Below are 19,596 nucleotides of genomic sequence, written 5' to 3' on the forward strand. Positions count from 1 at the left end.
TCAGCTGACGTGAAATTTGTGCCATTGTCTGAGCGAAAATGTGAGACCGGTCCTCTTCTGCACATGAAACGTCGTATTGCACTGATACATGAGTCTGTGTCCAACGAATGTGCCACCTCGATGTGGACTGCTCGGCTGACCATGCATGAGAATATTACTCCATATCGCTTTACATGAGAACGCCCATGCTTAACTTCAATGGGTCCAAAGTAATCGACTCCAACATTTGTAAATGGAGGCAAGTCCGGAGTTATTCTTTCTGTGGGAAGATCGGCCATTTTTTGTTGACACAGTTTTCCTTTAAACTTTTTGCAGAAAACACATTTGGACAAGATCTTTCTTGTTGTTGCATTTGCATGAGTTATCCAGAACTTCTCTCTCAATTTGGAGAGGACGTGATTTCTTCCTGTGTGTTTTAATTGTTCGTGAATATCTTTGATGATTAAACTTGAAACATGTTGATCTTTTGCCAAAATGATCGGGTGTTTACTTTCTTCAGGCATTGCTGTTTTTGACAATCGTCCGCCAACTCTTAGTAAACCATCCTGTAGAACTGGGTTCAGCTTGTAAATGTGACTGTTTCCTTTGATGCCTTTTCCGTTAAACAATGCATTTTTTTCATTTGGAAACCTTTGGTTTTGTGAAAAACTTAAAATTGCACTTTCTGCTTTGTTCAAGTCTTCAGTAGAGATCTTTGCAGTTTTCTTGCAACCTTTGACTTTTCGTAGTTCTTGTTCAACATACGCTGGAGTGTTGTCTTGTGAGAGGGTTTTTCTCATTTTACTCAGTTCACGCAGAGTTTCTTTAATCTTCAATATCCAAGCAACAGCCGTTTTCAGCCTGTTCCAATCTGAAAAGTGAGTGATGAGTTTGTCGATTGGATTAATATCCATTTGAGTTGTAAAAATTTCAGCTTTAATTTCAGGGTCATCCATTTCTAAATCTTCAAAGTTTATTTGATTCTTCTGCCAAGTTTGTTGCACATTCCACAAGAACTCGGGTCCAGTTAACCACGTCTTTGTATTCAATAGTTTGTGGATTGAAACACCTCGAGAAGTGATGTCGGCGGGGTTCTCCTTAGTTGGAATGTAGTGCCACTGTTCCGGGTTCGATGCTTTCCGGATGATCGAGATTCTATTTGCCACAAACGTTCGAAATCTTTTATTTTCATTATTAATGTATTTGAGAACAGTGCAACTGTCAGACCAATGACCAAACTGTCATTTTTCTGCTGGATTTTTGTCATTTTTCTGCTGTATTTTTGTCACTTTTTTGCTGGATTTTTGTCACCTTTTTGCTGGATTTTTGTCACTTTTTTGCTGGATTTTTGTCACTTTTTTGCTGGATTTTTGTCACTTTTTTGCTGGATTTTTGTCACTTTTTTGCTGGATTTTTGTCAATTTTTTGCTGGATTTTTGTCATTTTTCTGCTGGATTTTTGACACTTTTTTGCTGGATTTTTGTCATTTTTCTGCTGGATTTTTGTCATTTTTCTGCTGGATTTTTGTCACTTTTTTGCTGGATTTTTGTCTTTTTTTTTGTTGTTGTCATTTTTCTGCTGGATTTTTGTCAATTTTTTTTTAATTTTTGTCACTTTTTTGCTGGATTTTTGTCAATTTTTTGCTGGATTTTTGTCTTTTTTCTGCTGGATTTTGTCTTTTTTTGGCTGGATTTTTGTCACTTTTGTCACTTTTTTGGTCACTTTTTAGCACTTTTTAGTTGCGTTTTCATCCTCCTTTTCTTTTTGTTTTTTATCGCTGTTTTGATGAAGCTTTTAGATTTGGAGAACAGGAGAAAACATGTTCAGGTGGGAGTTAAGAGGTTAACATTCTCTTTATATGGTTTTGACTACTTTTACTGAGATACCAGTTTTCTCTCTAATCCTTTTGTCTTCTCTGTGATGGTGATGATTTACCTCAGTGAAGGTGATATGGGTTCAGATGATGAATTTAAGTGACGTTGAATTATTTTCACCTGTGTTTTGTGTCCACAGCAATGAAGAAGAAATGTCAAACCCCACAGAAAAGATAATGTTAAACAACGAAGAAGTTATGAACATGCAAAATGGAGAACAGAACTCATGCACTGAATGACCTGCTGTGACCCTTTGGAGAACTTTGTAAAGACTCCGGCTGCTGAAGAAAGTCTTTTTATATGAACGACACTGAGCCAGGGATCTGCTGCTGCTCCGGAGGGATTCACATCTGATCATATTTGTCACTGAGAGCCCGACATGAGTCTAATGTGATCTGTCCTTCTGCCTGGATGATGTTTCTCTGCTGCCTGTCATGTGTTGATTATGTTCATTTTCTTTAAAAGTCCTGAGATCTAAACCAGTGTTGCTCATGTTATGCCCTTCTTTGCCAGTGTTTGTACAAGACTAAGCATTTCCCACCTCTGCTTTCTACCCATGATTTGTTTGCACTGAAAACAGAAAGTTGCCAAACCAGGCTTAAGGCGACATAAACACCATAACCGCCACTGTTCACTCACTAAATCATACTCTTAAAGCTCATGTTGGCGTCATGAGAGGAGGGACGGTAACTATGCAAACTGCATTCTTTTATTATTAAAATCGTGCCAAGGAACCGGTTTGGAATGTCCAGCCGAGCACCTGTTCAAACCATTTCCTAGTTTACCGTCATTCGAACATGTCTTGGAAACAGGCAGCTTTGTTTTTGGCTCTCTTATGGATCACTGCTAAAGGAACAGGTGAGACCTTTTTGTTGTTATTTGTGAAGTTTCAACAGGTTTAGAAGAGAATTTACTTCTATCCAACATCCATCCATTCAGTCAGTCCTCTCCTTATCAAGTGGGATATTTAACCTTTTACTGAACATATATAACAAGGATGAAAAATTCCTCCTGGTTTTGCTTGTTAAACACTCTTTTTGTAGTGGATCAACAACATGACAAACCCTGAGCTCGTTTTAGATCAACTCAAACCACACGGATTAACAAACACCACAATAAACGTCCGACATGAGAGTTTTGGCATCAGAAACTTAGCTTCAAATGACACTCTCTATTTACATGGGACTGTTTTTAAGCATAGAACCTGAAACTAGTGTTGTTGTTATTCAGCTTTACTGGATGAGATCAATCCAAGATCATAGGATCAGATAGTATGACTAAGGTATTTATGTTTTGCTCACATCGAGGCCTGCGTTACCGGATTAGTTTATGGCTGTATTTAGCCTCAGATAAAGCTCTTTATGTGTTGCATCAGCAGAAAACTTAAATTGTAACTATGTTGATGCATCGTCCCAGATAAATACATAAATAAAATCTTCTTAACTGTTTTTTTTAATTGATTGATTGATAAACTTAATATAAATCAAAAGGAATGTGTCATTGCCCGCAGCTGCCACACATACAGTAACCCATCCATATAAAACAGTTCATTCAGTGAGTGCAATAAACGATTTTTGGTCTCCCTGTGGTAGTTTTCCTCCAGGTACTCCGGTTTCCCCTAAAACATGTACAATATACTCCCCTCTGGGGCCAGGACTCCCCTGAAAAGGAGATTCTCAATCTCAGAGGGATTTTTCTGGTTGAATAAAGGTCAAAAAATGGATAAAAAATGTCTTAGTTAAAATGATAAGCCCCAAATACGACTCAGACTTGTAAAACACAATGTTGTCTTTTCCTCAAAAATGGTTGAATAAAATGAAATTATGATTAAAAACAATCCGATAACAGTCATTTCAACAGACTCAAGTGGTGATTCTATACTTTTCTGTACATGAACATTAAATAAAAGTTTTTTTTTGTTTTTCTGGAAAGCCCTGCTGAAAACTCACTTTTGGGTCCCACCCCCAGTTGAGAATCTTGATCTAGTGTTTCCAAATGTTTAGAAATGATAAATGCATAGATTTGCATAATATGTATAATATTCCATCCTAACTTTCCGGATGAGAATATTTGTGTGCGTGATCTGGGCCAAAATGGCAAAAGAAACGTTTTAACGCTGATCTTCATCTAATCTAAGTTTGAATTGGTTTTGTCTGTCCCTCCGTGTCCCAACACATCACAGAACTTTTCCCTCTTCACTTCTATCAGAGGCGGCCGAGGGTGTATTTGACTATGATTTGTTTGCACTGACAACAAACAGTTGCCAAGGGCGTATAAAAATCCACTTATCATTGCACTTTCCACGTGTTGCCTTCATGAAAGGAGGGAAATATGTAAACTGGATTCTTTTATTGTTACATCAGGCCAAGGAACCTGTTTAGAGGAATCCAAGACGAGCAGCTGATCAACACACCTTCTTATTTTACTGTCCATTTGAACATGTTTGTGAAGCAGGCAGCTACTTTGGTGTTTTTACTTTTATGGACAGCAGCAAATGCAAAAGGTGAGTTTGTTATATGTGAAGTTTGAACAGGTTTAGGCCTATAGTAAAACATACCTCTCTGTAGCTCAGGCCTTTCACTCTCTCATCCGGAAAATCCTCCTCTTGACATGTGAGTGAACAGATTCAAGTCTTGACTCTAAACCTGCCAATAACTGAAACTCAAAAACTACAGGCCTTTCCCAGGATAGGTCATGGCACCTTCAAATATGGGTGGGGCACTACAGCCTGCAACAAAGCATTTACAGCCACGGTATTTAAATGTACCAGCTGTGACCTTGTTCTACGCATAACAGTTACAGATGAAACCTAATAATAAAATGTTTTTAAGATGGTGGCATGACTAAGCAGTTCCTCCTGAGGCCTGTGTTTCCAACATGCCGTATTGACCACTAGTTTTTGGGGCATTTAGCCATTGCTTCTCGTCTTTAAGAGTATATGAGCACAGTGGATGGTGAAACAGTTTTTGCTGTGTGATACAGGGCACTGAAGCTAAGACTCTGAATATGTTTGTGACAGAATACAGCTGTGAAAACTAAACTGATGCTACTTTTACAAAACTGAACTGAAAATGTGACGGTGTGTGAGGAATAGTTGAATAAATGACAACAGGTTCTGCCTTTGGCCACAGCTTTAGACAGTGGAAAATAGTCCATATTATTTCTGTGTTTTCCTAATTTAACATTGCGTTGGGATCGACTGTGAACGGCCTTGTGCTTCAGAGAAATATTGTGATGTTGATTATTGGTGTGTGGAAGGCTTGTTTTTGTCTGATGGTTGGTTTAAATTACAGGTGTTTATTGTTTTAAAATTATTATTTTTCACTGTGATTTGAATTCGTGTAAAACATAGAAACCATGGGACTTGGACTCGTGGGGTCAGAGACTTGGACTTGACTTGGACTTGCGGGGTCAGAGACTTGGACTTTTTGGTGTTAATTCTTTAGCAAGCCGTGAATCAGTCTCTGGTCAGGATAAAATTGTGAAAATAAATCCTGCCTGTAGATGATGACACTGCCTGACAAAAACCCGCTCTAATATTTGGCTGGACCTTTACCTTTGATCACAGCACATTGTTTCAAAAAGCTCCTGCATCGTCCAAAGATCCAGTGTTTCATTCATGTTGCACCAAGATCTCGAGAGTGTGACTGCTGTGCAAAGCCTTCTCCAGCACATCCCAAAGATTCTAAACAGGATTCAGATCTGGACTGTGTCGGCCGATTCATCTTATACTCCCTGATCCACTCTTTCACAATGAGCTCCATGAGTCCGGGCTTTGTCATCTTGGAATAGCATCAGGGAAGAAGAACTCCATCTGAATAACCTGGTGATTCAGGAGGTCGTCAGCTGATCTCATTCTTTGGGAGCAGTGTTAGTGTTGCTGAACCTAAACCTGACACTTTTGTTTGGTCAGACTCAATGATATAATGGGTCTTGATGTTGCTCCCATTTAAACATTTCTTTTTCTCTCAGATGTTGACGTTTCCTGTGTTTTCCGGAAGAGCTGTGTCCTGCTCTGTCCCTTCACCCGAGGAGATGATCCTGTCATTCACTGGACAAAAGAACCAGGGGATACTCCTGTTCATAATTATTTCAAGAATCAACATCAACTTCACCTCCAAGATAAGAGCTACACAGACCGGACCTCTCTGTCTGATCAGGGCATCGGCACCGGAGACGCATCACTGCAGCTCCACGAGGTCAAAGTCAGTGATGAAGGAAGATACAAGTGCTACGTCAGCACCATCAAACCAGACGAAGTCAAGGAGTCTTTTGTTAACTTAAAGGTTTATGGTGAGAAAACAAAATGTCTACATGTCATATTGTTACACAACAGAAATGTTAATAGCAAGTTTTGGAGTAGATAAACTACTACTTTGCCACACCAAGGTAAATAAACCAAACAAAACAGGTTAGGTAACTGTATTTTTTCTAATACAAACAGCTTTATGTTATTTCTTCACTCTGTCCCCTCCTGGAGCCGCCACCTTAAAGTGGTGGAGGGTTTGAGCATCCAAATGATCCTGGAGCTCTGTTTCGGGGGCTTCGTGCCCCTGTAGGGTCTCCCAGGGCAAACTGGTCCTATAGGTGACGGGTCAGACAAAGAGCGGTTCAGAAGCTCCTTATGAGAGACCCACAGGCCTGGTTAGAACCATGAGGCCGTCCTTCTGTGGACCCACCACCTGCAGGGGGCGCCATAAGGGGCTGGTGCCATGGGATTTGGGCAACTCCAACAGCTGCCCCCACGACCCAGAAACGGAAAAGTGGAAGAAAATGGATGGATGGCTTTTTCAATTTGTAGAAGTCATGTGGTGTGTGACAAAACATTAAGCTGTTTGTATCAAGAACTGTCCTGTTTCCATGATCAGACAAACAAGCTGAGGTTAAGCTCCTGGTTCTGGCCTTTTGTAGATTTTTTCAGCTTTAGGTAAACTTCGGTGGTGCAAATATGAACATGTCTCTCTCTCTCAGCTCCAGTGTCAGAGGTCTCTCTACAGCAGGAGGACGAGCGGCTCTGGTGCAGATCTGAAAACATTTATCCCAAACCTTCTGTGGACTGGACCTTCAGCCCTGAACCTCTGGATAAACCTCTGACCGACTTCACCTCCTCAGAGACCGGACTGTTCTCTGTGAACAGCTCAGTGCCTCTGACACAGCGCCCTCTGGAGGAGCACAGATGTAACATCAGCACTGCGTACAGCTGGAGGAGCGCCACCTACAGGAGAAACCGTGAGTATCACTGCAGACTGTTTTAGAAAGTAATGCTCTTGTGTCTCAGAAGAAACTGTAAGAAGTTATTCCATCAAAAGAAGTTAGCATCACGTTGTTATGCTAACTTCCTGTGCTCAAAACCGTCCCTTTATTCTCTATGGGGAGTTAGCCATGTCTTTCCAGTACAAAATGTTAAGACCTTTAGCACGATGTAAATTACTCACCAGAGGACACTTCTGTGTTTATAAATGAAGGTCATTTAGTATTTTCATGAGAAATATCTGTTCTGTCATGTTGATTAAGGGATAACTGATAGTGTTGAATATTTTCTGTCCACAGCTCCGATCAACAGCACGAGTTCAGAGGAGACCGTCATCTCCTGTGCTTCAAACTCTTCAAACTCTCCAAACTCTTCCACACTGAGCCTCATCTGGACCTTTAACAGCACTCAGACCATAGTGGAGCAAACCGGGTCTGAGCTGAACTACAGTGAGACCTGGAACACCTTAGTGAAGCTCCTCGACTCTGGAGATCTGAGTTTGAAGGTGAGAGATCAACCACAGTTCAACTCATCTGCGCTGTTGTGTTTGGAGAGATCATTGTCAGTAAAGTCCTTGTGTTTTTAAAGGGTTTGACCAAAGAACATGAGGGGCTGTTCTCCTGCAAACGCACCACGGACAGAGAGACCTTCTCCATCCACACTCCACTGATCATTCCAGGAGATCAGGGCACTGAAGGTCCACCCAGAGTCATCTTCTTCTTCTCCTACTCCTTCTTCCCTCATTCACTTTTTAACATTCTTTTAACATCTTACTGTTTTAGGAAACATCCCATGGGAGGCCATTATAGGAGGCGCTTTGGGAGGCCTGGCTGTAATAGTATTTATAGCAGCTATAGTAAAATGCACACAGCGCGGTAAGTCTCTCTTCACTGCTGAATGTTTCTGTGTTTTCTACGATCGTCCTCTTGATGCATGTGTTTTTAGATCAAGGCCCACGTGTGGAGCCAAATGCTCCGACTTCGAATCAAGCTTTTCCGCCTTCGGATCAGGATGTACGGGCCGTAGATCTGAATGCACAGAGAAGCACCGAGCAGTAAGTACTTCCCCAAACAAAATGATTAAAAAACGGCCTCCACAATCTTTCATTCTAATCGTAAATGTGGTTTGTAGAGCGAGCGGAGAAGATTCTGAAAACAACCAGCCTCCATCGCAACCACTGCTGATGAACGGTGATCCAAACCCGGTGAGCACTGTCACTGTCCTCTGCACGGCTGATGTCTCTGTATTTGACAGACCCAGAGCAGGTTTGATCAAAGTACTACATTTTATCACATGGCTGTTTCTCCTCCATTTCATGACTTGAGTAAAAGTACAATATACAACATTACGATATTGTATCCGATAAAAGTTTCTCAGTCAAACTATTTTTTAAACTTAGGGGTTAGTTTTCTAGTTTCTAGTTTTCTTCTGATTCTCTAAAAGTCTCATCAAGTAAAACCAGTGAGAGACAGATTTAGCGTTTGTCTGTATTTTGATATAATCTAAGGAATGAAGGATCTGAAAACGTTCACAGTGTCCTGGTTCCAGAGCGGAGCTGCAGTGAGTTACGATGCTAAGACGGAGGAAGTCACCATGAAAGAGCTGTGAGTAACTCTTTCAAATCAGCCTGAGCCATTCACTCAAATCTAAATCTAAAGACAAGCAGCTGTTGCTTTGACCGAGATGATCCAGGTGAAAATATCAATGTTTCTTGCAGTAATAATAATATAATGCATTGGTTTTATACAGCACTTTTCTGGACCACCACCAACCACTCACACACACATTCACCCAGGCTTCTCCCATCCAAGCACCAACCAGGCCCTCCTGCTTCTGAGGATCAGGCAGAGCAGAGTGTTGACATTTGAAGCTAAAGTTCTTCCCTTTAACATTTTAGTTGAGATATGAGAAATGTTCTTACCTGAGCTTAGACGAGTTCATGTGTACCTGTCTGGTCTTCACGCGTGCCCTCAGTCACGTAAACACAGACGGCGTTAGCATTTAGCCTCTCCTCCTCTATAGCTCCAAACCTGGTGAAGATAGAAGCTTCCAAGCTCTTTCACATTTTCCCTGTTTAAATATGATTATATAAGTGTTACACTACAAAGTATAATTACACAAAATTAAACAATGTGGATTTTCTAAGTGGATAAAAGGGGGGACTATATTGTAAGGCGTAATAATACCAGGAGTAGGTCGACAACCGCGCAGTGATATCTTCACTTTACTGTGCGGATGTCAAAGCTTCTATCTCACCTGGTTTGGAGCTATAGAGGAGCAGAGGCTAAATGCTAACGCCGTCTGTGTTTACGTGACTGAGGACACGCGTGAAGACCAGACAGGTACACATGAACTCGTCTAAGCTCAGGTAAGAACATATCTCAGTCTGTGAAAACGGTGGCCTATTCCTTTAACCCCCACCTGAACCGAGCACATTTTCTCCAGTTTGGCTTTACCCCAGTCCAAAAGCTTCTGGAAAAAAGCTGTGAAAATAGGAACAAAACTGAGACGAAAACAATGATGGAAATGTGACAAAAAAGTGACCAAAAAATGACAAAAATGTGACAAAAATGACAAAGAAAATGGACAAAAAATGTGAAAAAAAATTACCAAAAAATGACAAAAAATGTGACAAAAAATGACAAAAAAAATTGACCAAAAAATGTCAAAAAAAGACAAAAAATGTGGCAAAAAATATGACAAAAATTGACAAAACATTACAATAAATTTACAAAAAGGGGTTGCATACCCCCCAAAAATGGGAAAAATGTGATGACGTGAGGAAAAAGATCCATTTAGATGAGTTTTGTAGGTCTTTCAAATGAGGCGTTACACTGGCCTACAGGATGTGGGTAAAGCTGAACTGGAGAAAATGCTCTCGGTTCAGGCGGGAGTTAAGAGGTTAATGTAAACCTGGCTGTTTCCATCATTTAGATTTTGTTGCTGAAAATGAAGGCAATTTTTAAGCATAAATTGACCTAAAATTATTTCATTCACCTGCAGCGTCTCGCCCTAATGACCAGAGGAACCTGAAAGACTTAAGTCCAAAGTCGTCTCATCAGAAGGAAACTCAAAAAGGTTTGACGGAGACTGAAGGGCGTCTGACACAAAAGCTGGAAGAACAACAATCCTAAAGGACGTTCTCACTAAAACTGGTGCTGAGACTTTTGAAAGGAACATTTCTGAAGTGAAGAACAACTCAAAGCTGCAGCTATTTCTGACCTACAGACGCCCTTGAGCAAGACACTCCTCTCTCCTGAATGTGTCGGCCTGACGGTGCCCTGTACTGTGTTAGATTCAACATACAGGAGACAGGCTAACTACTCTGCCACACTGCCCACGTAAATCAGTACAAATGGGGACCTCAAGGCAAACTGCTCCATATGGGGACCCCATTTTTTTTAAGGGAATAGAGCCACCAAAACCACTCTCAAATTTTTTTCTTGAGCCTTGGGCTCCAGATGCAAATTTTGAACCAAAATCTCCTAAGTTTTCTTTTTTATTTTTTGTCCGGTAATTGGTGACTTTTGGGGACCTGTCTATTATGTAGTACCTGAAACAACCACCAGATGGCAATAGTGGGGAAAATGGTATTTCTTGTATTTTTTGTTATTTTTGAATGTTGGTAGATAGGTTAACAGGAAAAAGGAGGAGGTTTAAAACAAAAAAATCAATGCCCAACAAATGTTCATTAACAATGAAATATTTATTTACAAAAAAGTGAACATGGGTCTGTCGCCCAACGGTTTGCCAGTTATCATGCATGTTCTTCAACACGAGTAAGTTGGAGGGAAAGTTTAATAGAACTCTTGACTAGAGACCTGCAACGGGCGGGAATTCTCACGAGACTTGCAGGACTCGACACTAATTTTGTAGGATCGGTCAGGATTCATAAAGCCTTAGGCGGGAACGGGCGGTCAGACCAAAACATAATCCACAAAATCCATTCCTGTACAGGTCTCTACTTTAGACTCTTGCACAACTTTACAATTGCACAACAGTATGAAAACTCTACCTCTTACCTCTAGCTGTTACTTCCTGTATTTAAAGGAACAGGCCACCGGTTTTCCATACTGACATATGTTCTTACCTGAGCTTAGACGAGTTAATGTGCACCTGTCTGGTCTTTGTGCGTGCACTCAGTCAAAAAGACCAAAGATGTTGTTAGCATTTAGCCTCATCTCCACTCCTCTATGGGGCTAAATGGGGTTAAGTTAGAAGCCACCAAGCTCTTCCACGTTTCCCATATTTAAATACAGTTACATGAGTAGTTGCACCTCGACATCTGCGCAGTAAGACGCCAAAGTGCTTCTTAAGTGTTATTACGCCTTACAATATAGTTCCCCTTTTCATCCACTTAGAAAATTGACATGTTTAATTTTGTGTAACCATACTTGGATCTCACATAACCATATAGGGGGAACGTGGAGGAGCTTGGTCGCTTCTAACTTCACCCCCATTTGGCCACATAGAGGAGAGGAGGAGAGGCTAAATGCTAATGTCTATGGTTTCACACATCAAATCACAATCAGGCTCAGGCAAGAACATATCTCAGACTGAAAAAACAGTTGCCTGTTCCTTTAAAGGAATAGGCAACTGTTTGTACATACTGAGATATGTTTCTTACCTGAGCTGTGACGAGTTCTTTAGGACCTGTCTGATCTTCAGTCACGAAAAAACACAGCGCAGACGGCGTTAGCATTTAGCCTCTCCCTCTCTCCTCTATAGCTCCAAAACAGGTCAAGATAGAAGCTACCAAGCTCTTCCACGTTTTCCCTATTTAAATATGGTTACGTGAAGTGTTCCACTACAAAGTATAATTACACAACATTAAACAATGTGGATTTTCTAAGCGGATAAAAAGGGGAACTATATTGTAAGGTGTAATAATACCAGGAGTAGTTCGAAATCCGCGCAGTAATATCTTCACTTTAATGCACAGTAATCTTCACTTTACTGTGCGAGTGCCAAATTACTCCTGGTATTATTACGCCTTACAATATAGTCCCCCCTTTTATCCGCTTAGAAAATCCACATTGTTTAATTGTGTGTAATTATACTTTGTAGTGGAACACTTCACGTAACCATATTTAAATAGGGAAAACGTGGAAGAGCTTGGTAGTTTCTATCTTGACCTGTTTTGGAGCTATAGAGGAGAGAGGGAAAGGCTAAATGCTAACGCCGTCTGCGCTGTGTTTACGTGACTGAAGATCAGACAGGTCCTAAAGAACTCGTCAAAGCTCAGGTAAGAACATATCTCAGTATGTAAACACAGTGGCCTGTTGCTTTAAGGATCAATAAAAGCCTAAAAAAATATATACAACAGGACAACGTTTTCTTTAGCCAACTCTTACAAAAACGGTTTCTGTCATCGTACCTAATGTGGCATAAGCACTTACTTACTTACTTATTACTACTTTCTTTTACAACTTTGTCGTCTCCCAGCCTCAATCCGGTTTTTGACGTAAAATTTGACACCCTCCCATTTCCTTGTTTGAAGTGCCCCAGCAGACTCTTCAATACATTGGATGCACTGCGCCTTACCAGGGACCTTTCCAGACTGAATGTTGTCCATGAGGGTTTCCTCTACTGCATTCACTTCCTGCACTGTCCACGGTCTCTTTTTTCCTTTAGATCCTGGAAAATATGCAAAAACTAGAATCAGAACACGTTTTTATTGCCATTGTTTGAGAACAGGTTCACAAACTAGCAATGTTTCTCAGTACAATCGTGCAACAAACATAGAATTTAGATAAAAATAAGCTATACAAACTTTCAATCTACAAGGCCATAAGGGCATGCAGAAAAAAAAAAAAAAAAAGTAAAATATAACAAGACGACAACAAAGACATAGACATGACTTACTATGACTCTACAGACAATAACCAATTGTATTGCAAGTAGTTGGAATGAGCTTTACCAGTGGAAGTAGACATTTCTTCTGTTGGCGTCCGTGTCTGCAGTCCCTTTCCTCCCGTCTGTCCTGAGTGTTCAAGACAAGTTATTAGTAAACTAAACTAGGATATAGCTAAACATTCTCTTTTCCTTGGTTCTATGGGCATAAAGAAATCATTGATTTCAATCACCAACATGAAATTGATTTTTTATGTTTTTTTTTTTTTTTGTAATTACAGCTTCAGCTTTATTTCTGTCCCTTTTATATTAAATGTATAAATTGTGAGAGCAGTATATACATGGTTCCTCTGGGCAATGCTGAGCATTGCTCATCATTGCCCAGAGGGGCCGGGGACTTAGCACAAGTTCCTGGATGTTTCTCCCATAAAATGTATCATCACTTCATTCTGCAACACTATCAGACATTTCTGACCAGTACCAATCCTTCCACTTCTGTTGCTCTTGTGTTGCTCGCTCCAGTCTCCCTCTCTTTACTCCTCCATCCCTGTCTTGTATCCGTTTCTCCTTCGTCTTCTCTCCCCCTTCCTCTCCCATTTCTACTCCTCTCACTCCCCTCCTCCCTCTCATCCGTTAGCCTCTCTCCCCTCCACCTGTCCCGTATCTCTCTCCTCAGTCTCCTCCTCTCTCCCCTCCGTCTGTCCTGTATTTCTCTCCTCAGTCTCCTCCTCTCTCCCCTCCGTCTGTCCTGTATTTCTCTCCTCAGTCTCCTCCTCTCTCCCCTCCGTCTGTCCTGTATTTCTCTCATCAGTCTCCTCCTCTCTCCCTATGTCTGTCCTGTATCTCTCTCACCCGTCTCCTCTCCCCGGTCACACTCTCTCTTCTGTCCTGAATCTCTTCTTCCCGAAACAAACAGCCAAACTCTCTCCTTCATTGATTGTTTAAAATACCTGGAGACTTCGAAGAAAACCCAGGGATATGATCTTCACTTCCTGGTTGAAAGTTTTGGAGTGCAGGCTCTCCCCTCTTCCTGGTTCCTGTGGACATAATGAGATTAATCTAAGCAAAATACAGGAAATAATTGGCTTGTTTTCTTGTCCTTGGTCTCCTCCCTTTGTGTCCTTCGCCTCCTCTCCCTCTCCCCCACATGTGTCAAGTGTTACTTGTTCAAATACCTGGAGATTTTGAAGATGACGAATCTGGGGCTGAGATTGGATCAGTTTCATCATCTGATGCTTCTGTGTCTTCCATGACCCCCTCTAAAAGCAAAAATGAAATGGTTCCCAGGACACTTAATAGATAACAGGAAGTAACAGTACATGGCATTGTGAAACTTATCTTACCTTGTGGATCTATATTTATTTGATCCAGATTCTTTCTATGTGGTTGTTTCTGGTGGGCAGATGAATGGTCGTCTTCACTGTCTGTGCTGCTCTTTGTGTGATCTGGGACATACTCATCTTGGCTGCCTTCAGATGTGGACATGTCATCCTTTCTGGGGTTTGACTGAAAAAGACAAGACTCAAGACTCAAGACTCAGGTCTGGACAGGAGACCAGACCTGGCTTGTGTCCGAATGTCCACCCTAGTCCCTAACCCCTCATTCACTATATAGGCCTGCATTATATAGTAGTGTATAGTCCACTCATTCTGTTGGCGATTTGGACAGAAGCCACTACTATCTCCGAGCTGCTCGACGTCACATGCACTGCGGCTGCAGATTTCTTTATTTCTTTTTTCTCAGAACTTATTCAGACAGAGAGACCTTTTTTTGACGGGTTGACCTTGCTAAAGTTTCTCCATGAGTTGAGTGGCTGAGCTAAACCTCAGCAAAATAAAAAAAATGCAAAGTCAAACTTATTTGCTATATAAAAAAAAAGTGTTGGGAAAATATATAACTTTCGTGGGATAGAGTAATCTGTTTTGCGCATAATCTGTCATGTGGACAGAGATATTTGTTTATATTGCTGTAGAAAACTCTTTATTAAAATATCCGGTTAACTATGGGGCATTATTTTTTTCCTTATAGGCTATATGCACAGTTTCCCCACGTGACGTCTTCCTGGACAGTCAGTCAGACGCTGGACTTCTTGTCGCTGATCGTTTACATTCACAATTAGCAGGGTCCCACACAAATGTAGAGAAGCTCAGGATCTGATTAAGGACAACGAGTTACTGATGGAGTCACAGAAACGTATTACAAACATCATGTTCGCTGTGAATCTGTCCCAAAGGAAACGCCAGCTGTCGTAAGGGGCGGAGCTTTTATCTTAGAGCTAAAGGCTAGTGTTAAAAAATGATAATATAACATGTAAACAAGTAAATATAATTTAAACTAACAGGACGATTCTTTTTTGCGCAGGCTCGTTCCAAACGCCTCGCTAGTTTTATTTTTTATTTTGTGTTAGCCGCGTTAGCCGCGTTAGCCTCAAGACAAAAACATCCACGTTATGAACACGGAGTTTCCTCCAGTGAAGTCGTTACGTCTCATGTAATATTTTCTAACCTGCTCCAGTCACATCCGAACTTTTACTCGCTGTCCTTTACCAAATCTTAAGCTATTGCTTCATTTCTGTGGGACCTGCTCATTTTTAATGGGAAGAGATGACAGACAGGAAGGACAGCCTCTGGCTGACTGTCCAGGCGGAAATCACGTGGGGTCACTGTGCATATAGCCCATTACCCTGCAGTGTCTTGCCTTAAACAATATTGTATGCACAGACTTACAATTTGAGGTAGTGATGTAATTTCAAAGTTTTTGTGTGTTTCCTTTGTGAGCCACTCTTCTTGTCGGGTCACACAGGCATCGTGGTGATTTCTCAATGTCTGCAGCCAACGAAAATATCTTACTTGTGACTACAAAACAAAACAAAAAAATCACTCGCTGTGTTTACATGTATCTGCCCTATAAACAGCATGAGACTTAAGGTTAAAACGTTGGATAAAACATTATGGCCATGTAGTGGTATTCCTTTTATACATGTATTAAAAAATGAATGAATAAATAAAGCCTTTTCTATACAGTACAGTGGTTCACAAGAAGAAGAAAAAACATCTCACCTCAGATTTCCCATGTCCCTCTTTATCCTTCGACTCATTCATTGTTGCTGAAAAAATAAAGTTGAGTTAACTATGGTAGCTGTGAACAATCTTTGCTTAACGTCCTGAGATCTCAGACATAGTCTATTGTCCCATTGTTAGATGAGTTATTTATGTTTAATGCCTCTGTGGCAGTCTCAGCTCCACTTCCCACAGCACATGGTGCTACAGCAGCTTCTTACCACTATGCTAAACATGTTCAATGTTATGGTTATTCTCAAAGCTAAGACTGGGTCAGACAGAAAAGTTATGGACGACCCAATGCAAAAAAATGCCCACCAGTATTGTGGAGCTCAAGATAAATGTCTAATTACTTTACTCCAACGTTTTAACTGTATAATGTATTCCTTGTTAAAGAAAAGTGAGGCCACGTGAGTCTGGTTTTGCTAATGTACAACTAGCATGATAGCTAACCACCATGCAGCTAGCTAAACAAGCTAATATCCACTAAACTTTTCAACAATCTAATCTAAAAAAAAAAAAGAGCCTCATATACCTTCCTTCAAGTAGACAGTTGAGCAAAAAATAAGTCTGTCTCTTTATGTATTGTGGTAGAAATGAACAGAAAAGCTAGCACATTGCCACAGTACTTAGCACTGTTTTTGAAACGTTTTTGAGCACATATCTTAGAACATGAACATTGCAAACTAATTTGTCATCTCTAACTTAGTTAACTCTCAAAAAAAGACTTACCAGTTTGTTGACTGTAGGCTACGTGACATCTGTCGTGGACGCAGATGCAGAGAGATGCAGAGCACGGGTAGTGGCACCACTAGCTCCTCCCCCGCAATGCAAAATGGCGGCCAGGGATTTTGCAAACCAAAACAAACCAATGCTAATTTTTTAAAGAATATCAAAAGACAAAGGGTTAAATAAATTAGGCGAAGGAGGAATGGCATTTTCACATATGCCTACAGTGAAAATTGTGCCTGTGTCCACAGGCTACTTAAAGCCTTAATATCCAATTTATTTTTAGCATTGATTTCAAAAGAAGAATTCAATATTAAGAGTTTTAAAGTATGATGTCTGCTAATCAGCTATGCTCCAACTTTTGGACACAGAATAAAAAAATTTAAATTGAAGATTTGTCTAAAACTTTATAAACTGAAAAGTTTTTCAATGTAGTATTGAATGTTTTCTTTCTTGTAAAATATTGTGCAATGGTCGGTAGTTAGCACATAGCTGATACCTGTGTGTCACGATGTAGTCAAGCCACCATTTTGTATAATGAGACAGTTTAGAGATGAACATTATGAGTACCTGTTAATCCTGGTTTGTGTATCACGATGTAGTCAAGCCACCATTTTGTATAATGAGACAGTTTAGAGATGAACATTATGAGGACCCGTTAATCCTGGTTTGTGTATGACGATGTAGTCAAGCCACCATTTTGTATAATGGGACAGTTTAGAGATGAACATTATGAGGACCTGTTAATCCTGGTTTGTGTATGACGATGTAGTCAAGCCACCATTTTGTATAATGAGACAGTTTAGAGATGAACATTATGAGGACCCGTTAATCCTGGTTTGTGTATCACAATGTAGTCAAGCCACCATATTGTATAATGAGACAGTTTAGAGATGAACATTATGAGGACCCGTTAATCCTGGTTTGTGTATCACGATGTAGTCAAGCCACCATTTTGTATAATGAGACAGTTTAGAGATGAACATTATGAGGACCTGTTAATCCTGGTTTGTGTATCACGATGTAGTCAAGCCACCATTTTGTATAATGAGACAGTTTAGAGATGGACATTATGAGTACCTGTTAACCCAGGTTTGTGTATCACGACGTAGTCAAGCCACCATTTTGTATAATGAGACAGTTTAGAGATGGACATTATGAGGACCTGGTAATCCTGGTTTGTGTATCACGATGTAGTCAAGCCACCATTTTGTATAATGAGACAGTTTAGAGATGAACATTATGAGGACCTGTTAATCCCAGTTTGTGTCATGATGGAGCATCACCACCAGTCTGTTGTTATTGTTGATAGGGATGCACCGATACTACTTTTTTCTAAAACTGTTATGAGTACTTTGACTTGAGTAGCCTACTTGCCAACACCGAATACCAAAACGAGTACCATGCATTTTTCTCAAACATTCTTGTGTATAGATGGTTTATAGACTATATCATAGCAGACTAGTTAGTAGTTACCCATTTACCTGAGAAACGTAGATTTAGTTATATGAGAATCTTACATATGCTATTTTATTCTTTTTTTTTTTAATTGAATATAATTTTCATTATTATTAATCATTTTTTCCAAGGCTTAATTTGTCATTTGTTTCTTAGGTCCTGGATACCTGATACTATCGGTGCATCCCTAAATGTTTGTTTTCTAGTTCGTTTAAATGGACCTCTCAGTCTTAATTGTTCTTTAAACGTCACTATTGTAAACAAAACAACAATATTAACAGCTTTAATATAGCTCCTTTTTCACAAATTGTCCCGACCGGCTCAATGAGGAAAGCAACCAGAAGGGCGGTTAAATACCAATTTTATTACAAAGTTCAACTCCAAAAATGGCAAAGGTGGCTGGGACTGAGCTGAGCCACCAGGCCAGATGCAGCCAATCTTAGGGGACAGCTGAGAAGCCACACCCAGTAGCCATGGGGGAGGGTGGAGCACCTGCATACAAAGAGGTGAGAGGGAGGAGCAGAAGCAGGACACAAGTCCCTCCCCAACACTCAGACAAGCCAATTTATAATTTATTCTATTTGTCAGTCCATCAACTGTATTTGAAGAGAACCATTCATACAAAAAAACTCAAAGTGCTTACAAATATTCACACAATGGTTAATGACATAGATTTAATGACTGATTTAGACTTGATTCAAAGCAGCCAGCGCTGTTAATAAACGCCCTTGTAGTGAAGATAAAAAGATAGAGGCCGCTATGAAAGTTCATGGGAGGCAAATGATGTGGTGCACATTGAAGTTGGGTTCACGTTGGATGTTGGATATTCACTTCCAACACTTAGGTAGGCTACTGCTCTGGAGACACCTACAGCATGTTCCACACAGACCACAGCTCTAGACTGGTGAAATCCTGGTCATGTGAAGCCTACATTAAATCACATTTATGGCACTTTTCTACCTTCATCTGGTAAAAATCGTGGAGGCAAACAATAACAGTGATCGCTCCTACAGGCTATAGATAGACTCAGGGCAGATAAAAGTCCCTCTGCAGATAGGGCTGAAGGCTGAAGAGAACATTTATTTTAGTTTTTATGATTTTCTTTTGGGTTGTCTGTGTTAACAAATCATGTTAACATTACGCTTATATTGAATTAAGTTGAAATAATAATCATTAAACGATTATGGTGGTGACTGTGGCACAGTTGGTAGAGCGGGTCGTCTCATGATCAGAAGGTCGGGGGTTCAAATTTGCGTACTGACCTTGTGTCCTTGGGCCAGACACTTCACCCTCCATGCCTCAAGTGTCTGCGTACACGGTTGTATGAATGAGAGAGTGAATGGTTCCTTGCTGTGTGCCTACAGTATGTAGGTGGAAAAGCGCAATATAAGTT

The 19,596-nt window shown here is 40.5% G+C and overlaps 1 protein-coding gene across 1 annotated transcript in view; it reads left to right on the forward strand.

Moving 5' to 3' along the window:
• Positions 1 to 2,626: 2,626 nt before the first annotated feature.
• The window catches only part of LOC306977781 (hemicentin-1-like), a gene marked incomplete at its 3' end in the record, with an annotated part of 211,392 nt that continues 194,422 nt past the window's right edge, over positions 2,627 to 19,596 (forward strand). The window contains exons 1-2 of the mRNA XM_079576223.1: positions 2,627 to 2,711; positions 5,826 to 6,146. Coding sequence (XP_079432349.1) covers positions 2,651 to 2,711; positions 5,826 to 6,146 — 382 coding nt within the window. The 5' untranslated portion in view covers positions 2,627 to 2,650. The remainder of the gene's footprint in view (positions 2,712 to 5,825; positions 6,147 to 19,596) is intronic.

Source organism: Gobius niger, assembly GCF_951799975.1.
Source record: "Gobius niger genome assembly, chromosome: 18".
In the NCBI taxonomy this organism is placed as follows: domain Eukaryota; kingdom Metazoa; phylum Chordata; class Actinopteri; order Gobiiformes; family Gobiidae; genus Gobius; species Gobius niger.